Source organism: Helianthus annuus, chromosome 4 (genome assembly GCF_002127325.2).
Source record: "Helianthus annuus cultivar XRQ/B chromosome 4, HanXRQr2.0-SUNRISE, whole genome shotgun sequence".
Lineage (NCBI taxonomy): Eukaryota > Viridiplantae > Streptophyta > Magnoliopsida > Asterales > Asteraceae > Helianthus > Helianthus annuus.
In genome coordinates this window covers 3,683,599-3,690,433 of record NC_035436.2, presented here as the reverse complement: position 1 = coordinate 3,690,433, position 6,835 = coordinate 3,683,599, and the positions used below count along the sequence as shown (strand labels likewise).

The following is a 6,835-nucleotide window of genomic DNA, read 5'->3' as shown; positions in this document are numbered from 1 at the left end:
TTTGTAGAAGGAGAATTGAAGATGTATAGAAGATGTGGTTGACTGTGGTAAAAAATGGAAGTAAAATGTGAGTTTTATAGTGAAAAAATGGAAGAAAAAATTATTATTATTATTTTTTAAATATAGCCGTTGGTCAACGGCTAGCCCAATGACTATTTTCTTTTGGCCATTCACAAACCGCCATGTCACCTTGCTCCCCTGCCCCACGCCCGGCTTGAAACCCAAGCCCCAAGGGGCCACGCTCCAACCCAAGCCCACCCAGGATGGTGCCTTGGGCGTTTTCCCCCAACCCACGCCCCAACCCAAGCCCCATACTCCATGGCCTAAGAGAGGAGTGCCCCTCTCACCCTAATTGCAGCCTGACAATGTAACTTGCATACTGTCGGCAAATAAAACTCATAGCCAATTAAGGTATTTGTCATTTTGTCTTAAATAAACAGATCTTATTTAATTTTTAGTTTTATATTATTAAGTTGATGTTTAATTTATCTTTTCTTGATTTTCGTTTCAGATGGAGAAGTTGATGGATATGAAAGTTGATACTAAGGTAAACATGAAAGACTTTGTTATCAATATATTAAACGTATTGTGACTATGGATTTTTAAAAATTTCAATAGCAGTAATATACCATCTAAAAAATCACTTATTAATTAAAAAAAACTTTATGATGTGTTAAAAAACAAAATGGTTTTGGCGATGATGAATTTACAAACTTTTAATTTATGTTTTAATGACGAAAAATATAGAAACTTTGTGTACAACTGAATATGTTTTCACACAACCTCTAGATATATACTAAAAATATATTTATCATTTTAATAAGCATAACTAAAAAAATTAAAAACTAAGAATCTGTATTAATAAAACTAGTAGGAAACCCGCGCGATTCGGCGGGGGCAACAATTTACAATGTGGTACTCATTTTTTATTAGTCTAAAAAAGTATGAAGAGAGTCATTTTGTAGGGGAAATTAGTATTTTTATCAAAGTTCGCAATTTAGTCCAAGAAATGAGGCATAAAGATTTGGTGTTTGGCTATTCAACAACAAAAAAATATGTAGTGACTTGATATTGAACTAAGAGACTTGATATTGAACTACGAAGAAGATAATTAAAACAGAGAAAAGATCAAGGTCAGATTTAATTACATAGTAAAATAGGATCATATTATTGGAATTAAGATTGGTTGTGTTAGCTGATAGATATAGTTATTTTGACCCATTTATGTAAACTGGATCCATTTAAGTTGTAAATTATCTCCCGTTAGAAAACAGGTCGAAGAGGTCACACCGGTGAAAATTATGCTACTTGGCCCAGAGATGAAATTTCGACCCATTCGACCTAAAAAAGGCGGGTTGATTTTATAACCACCGGTAAACTGGAAATGGATACTTACAAGTTATCTTCATTTTTTGTGCAATAGTACTTGGTACTTGCACTAATTAGCTACAAATTTAAAAATAAATAGGACAACAAATTGTGGGCATCTCCATGCAACCTGTTTGACACCACTTGCACATCTATCATTTACTGATTCTACAAAACAGAGTAAATAAGTGATTTTGACTACCTGAGATAAAATAACCGGATTACCCTGATTCTTACACAAGCCTTCTTATAAAAGTTACCTCCCTGGTCATTTGAAACCCAAGGGCCCTAAAATAAAACATAATTGATTAACTCGTAATTTATGATACAGATCTATTGAGCTTGAAATCCATCCATACCATCAGGAGAGGACGTACCAGAGGTACACCTAATATTATAAATGAAATCTGCAATAAACAACTCTAAGATCGTTAAAAAATCGAAAAATAGGTAAAGATAGAAACGATTTTGAAGCATGAATTACCTGAACAATAACCAATGCTACTTGAAATCCTGTAAAAAAAAATAGTTTCATCAACAAATATTTTAACCCAAAGTCATGCAATCCTTCAAATCTAGAAGGACAATCAGTAAGTCATAATCATGATGTGCAAAGGCTTACAGTTTCATTCTTTCACGAGGTTAGTTCTCCATGATTGTGTATCTCCACTGCTCCATCTTCATCACAACAAAAACAACCAAATATATCTAAAACTTACGGTAGATCTAAGAAAATTTTGAGCAGAGAATAAAAATTAAACCTACCTGGGATCTCTTTCTTGCCGTTTGCAACAACATGAAGCCCATCGGTACTGAACCACGCACACGACTCCAACACCAATACCTGAACCCAAGAATTCCTAAACGATTTCACCACAATCTCAAAAAGCCTAGGATTCCTAATCTCCTCCAACCAAAGAAAATGAAAATTTATTTAAGCTTTTGAGAGAGAACAAGGGATGGAGAAAAAAATTAAAGATAGAAACTATTTTGAAGCATGAGGATCGTCTGAAAAAATGAGTTAAATTGAAAGGTTACCTGGTTAATTCAATGTGTTCCCGACCCGACTATGATGACCGCCCCGAAAATTTTAATGTTTGGTTGTGAAAAATCCTTACACAAAAAAATGGACCCCAAAGAAAGAAAAAATCTTGGATCCGCCACTGTTTGTACATAACTTGTAAATGCCAAACTACTCGAACTAAAGGCCCTAATCTAATCCACACATTTGTAACATATTTAGTCCTAAATAATTCCTGCTCACCACATCAACTATTTAACATGCAGCAAAATTGAGAAACCATAAACTAAAAAAATGATGCTTCTTTAATTTGTGCCAGATTAAATCCAAATTTTGAAAGCAAACTACTAAAATTAACCTAAAACTCAACCCATTAAGTTTTTACAATCAAGAATCCATATAATATAAATTCATCAGCAGAAACATAAAATAAGAAAAAAAATATTAGAGATATATATTGTATTAAGAAAAGATTATGTTTCCATATTGTTAGGAGAGTTGTTAGCCTAGACATTCTGTATATATTTTGTATTATCTCAGCAGAGGGGATTCAAGAAAAATCAATATACCATAATCACTCTTATGGTATCAGAGCAACGGTTCTGAAAACCCTAATATTGCCGCCCTTACCATTTTTTTTCCTTCTGTCGTTCTAAGCAATGGGTGATAAATCAAGCTCTTCAACGGTTACGACCGAAACCAAAGCCCTGCATCCAATGTACTTTGTCTCTAACATACAACATAAAGTTCGAATCCTGGATGGAGTCAAAGTTACCTACACGGCATGGGTGAAACTATTCAAACTTCATGCTCGCGGATATGAAGTATTAGAACATATCGATGGAACCGATCCCCTGTCTGAAACTTCTGGTGAATATGAGTCCTGGAGGAAGATTGATGCCATAGTCCTTCAATGGATCTATGGCACACTGTCTGATGATTTGTTAGTCCGAGTATTAGAAGCCGAATCGACTGCCCAGCAGGCTTGGAATCGGATTCAAGCCATATTTCAGAACAACAAAAACTCTAGAGCATCTAATCTTCTTCATGCATTCACTACCACTACCCTAGCCTCTTGTGCTAACATGAATGAATATTTTCAGAAATTGAAAGATATTGCAGAACAGTTAAGCGATGTGGATCAACCAGTTACAGAGTCACGATTGGTGCTGCAAATGGTTTCCGGGCTTCCACCCGAATATGATACCACGGCTGCGTTTATTACACAGTCCAACACGACCTGGGATGAGGCTATTGACATGATTCATTGTGAGCAACGCAGACAAGCGGCTAGAACACAGACTTTTCAATCAGCTTTTGTCGCTCCTCGAACCAACAACCCAACGCCTAACGGCTCCGCCTCGTACCCGGTATCCAACCCGACCCCTACCCCACCTCCATCTAACCATCCAACTCCACATTATGACCAGTACCAACAACGCCAATACCAATGCGGACGTGGCCGTGGTCGTGGGTACCGAGGAGGACGTGGCAGGGGGCGCTATAACCATTCTTATAATTCACAACAACAGGCCCCTTACCATCCTTGGACAAACCCCACCTCCACCGGATACCCACCATCACATGGTTACAGGCAAAACACAAATGGGTATGGTTGGTGGCCCGCCCCACCTCCACGTCCTCACCCTCATCAGTCACCGTGAGCCGCCAACTGGGCCAGGCCCAACAACTCACACCAGCCCCCTGCGACACCAGCCCCATCACAGCAAGCCTATCCCTCTTTCGGACCATCAGCCCAATCGCCTCAGCAGATGTTTCCTCCAATGCAAAATCCATCGGTTGACCCGCTCACCCCTACTGATCTTGGAGCTGCTCTTAGCACTTTGAATCTCAATCAGTATGATCCACAGTGGTATATGGACTCAGGTGCGTCTTCTCACATTACCTCGGACTCAAATAAAATCAATTCTCATTTATCTACGTCTTCTAATGCACATATTTTTGTTGGCAATGGCCAAACTTTGCCAATTGCGGGTACCGGTAACGGTATTCATACAGTGCCAAATAAAACCTTTCACCAAAAGCATATTCTATATGCACCTAACGTTGTTAAAAACCTTGTCTCAGTTAGAAAATTTACTCGTGATAACCTTGTCTCTATTGAATTTGATCCTCATGGTTTTACTTTGAAGGTCCTCAAGACGGGACAACCAATTTCACGCCATGATAGCACTGGGGACCTCTATCCGTTCACCTCACCCGTTCAAGCTTTACTTGCATCTTCATCAAATAAGTGGCATGATCGTCTAGGCCACCCTGGTTCACAAGTTTTACATTCTCTTTCAAGTCGTCATTTTATAAATTGCAATAAGACTATGTTTGATTTTTGTAATTCGTGCCATTTATCTAATAGTAAAAGACTTCCATTTGTTGCCTCTAATTCATTTACTTATGCACCTTTTGATATTATCCATTGTGACCTTTGGACATCGCCTGTTTTAAGCAAATCGTCTTACAAATATTACATGGTGCTAATTGACAATTACTCTCACTACGTATGGGTATATCCATTGAAATTTAAGTCAGAGGCATTCCCCACCTTCGTTAAGTTCCATAAATTTGTTCTTACACAATTTCAAAAATACATAAAAACATTTCAATGCGACCTAGGGGGAGAATTTGATAATCATGCTTTCCGAAATTTTGCAACTTCTAATGGCCTTGTGTTCCGTTATTCGTGCCCTCAAACCTCATCCCAAAACGGACGCTCCGAGCGTATGATTCGACGACTAAATGACACCGTACGTCCTCTTTTGGTTCATGCTCACTTACCACCTATTTTTTGGGTGGAAGCACTTCACACTGCTACTTATCTACATAATATTCTTCCCACAAAAAGGCTTAACCTTAATACCCCAACCTTTTCCCTTTACCGATGTCATCCAACCTATAATCATCTCCGTGTTTTTGGATGTGCCTGTTACCCGAATATGTCAGCCACCTAACCTCACAAACTCCATCCAAGGTCCACCCGGTGCATATTCCTTGGTTACCCGGAAAACTTTAGAGGCTATCGTTGTCTAGACCCTTTAATCGGCCGAGTCCACATCTCGCGTCATGTGGATTTTGATGAAAAATCCTTCCCTTTCACCGAGCCTTTACCCGACAACACCTACCAATTTCTAGCTGACGACTTTATCTACCCCACCACATTCCAATTCCTATCATCCCCTACTACCACCATACCCGTCAACCCTAGCGCCACCACCCATCCTTCTGTTTCAACGTCACCACCTCCCACCACCCCGCCAACGACCGTCCCTCTCTCCCCATCTCCAACTCAACTGAACCCACCTTCCACTCCTGTCGAGCCACCTTTCCAACCACCTGCCACCTCCCAACCCGCCAATACCCGCCAATACCCACCAAATGACCACTAGGAAAAAGGATGGTATTACCAAACCTAATCCTAAGTACAACCTACACACTACCACCTCTACTACCATCTCACCGATCCCTACCTCCTATCATAAAGCCCTTAATGACCCGCATTGGCAAAAGGCTATGTTAGCTGAATATAATGCATTATTAGATAATGGTACTTGGGAATTGGTTCCCCGTCCGGAATCTCATCCGGTCATCCGTTGCATGTGGTTATTTAGACATAAGTTTAAACCGGATGGGCAACTCGATCGTTATAAGGCTTGGCTTGTGGTAAATGGTAAGTCTCAAACTATTGGTCTTGATTGTATGGATACCTTTAGCCCCGTGGTTAAACCTATAACTATTCGGACAGTTTTATCAATTGCGTTATCTAAGGGTTGGCCCATCCACCAGTTGGATGTTAAAAACGTGTTTTTACATGGGGACCTACAGGAGACTGTTTTTATGCATCAGCCACCAGGTTTTGTGGATACATCTAGACCCAACTTTGTTTGTCGGTTACGTCGGTCTTTATATGGACTTAAACAGGCACCTCGGGCATGGTTTAATCGGTTTTCTAATTTTATCTGTTCTCATGGGTTCAAAGGGAGTCTTTGTGACAACTCTTTATTTGTGTATCGCCACGGTGATCATATGGCCTACTTACTTTTATACGTTGATGACATTATTTTGACAGCATCATCTACAAGTTTTCTTAACCATAATATTCAGTTACTTTTAAGTGAATTTGCCATGACTGATATGGGCACTTTACATCACTTTCTTGGGATTACAGTGCAGCACAAACAAAACGGTCTATTCCTCTCTCAGTCTCAGTATGCTAAAGATATCTTACATCGGGCAAACATGACTTCATGTAAACCGTGTGCCACGCCAGTGGACACCTCCTCTAAACTCAGCGCCACAGATGGTGCACCATTACAAGACGAATCAGTTTATCGAAGTCTCGCAGGGGCGTTACAATATCTAACTTTCACGCGTCCAGATATCGCTTATGCTGTCCAGCAGGTATGTTTGTTTATGCATGCACCCAGGGAACCA

General features: G+C 39.7%; 1 protein-coding gene and 1 long non-coding RNA gene across 2 annotated transcripts; one reads left to right on the top strand and one right to left on the bottom strand.

The window, feature by feature from the left end:
• Window positions 1-1,204: 1,204 nt before the first annotated feature.
• On the bottom strand, window positions 1,205-2,393 carry LOC110934301. The gene is made up of 4 exons (XR_002588216.2): window positions 2,134-2,393; window positions 1,991-2,046; window positions 1,853-1,881; window positions 1,205-1,775 (listed from the first exon to the last, which is right to left on the bottom strand). It is a non-coding gene; the product is annotated as an uncharacterized LOC110934301 (long non-coding RNA).
• A 655-nt stretch (window positions 2,394-3,048) lies between these two features.
• LOC110932753 lies at window positions 3,049-4,053 on the top strand. The gene has a single exon (XM_022176010.1). The coding sequence runs from the start codon at window positions 3,049-3,051 to the stop codon at window positions 4,051-4,053; it is 1,005 nt and encodes a 334-aa protein (XP_022031702.1).
• Window positions 4,054-6,835: the final 2,782 nt, after the last annotated feature.

Bases quoted from the DNA above. Each gene is read 5' to 3' on its own strand.
- LOC110932753 (XM_022176010.1), top strand. From the start codon at position 3,049: ATGGGTGATAAATCAAGCTCTTCAACGGTTACGACCGAAACCAAAGCC.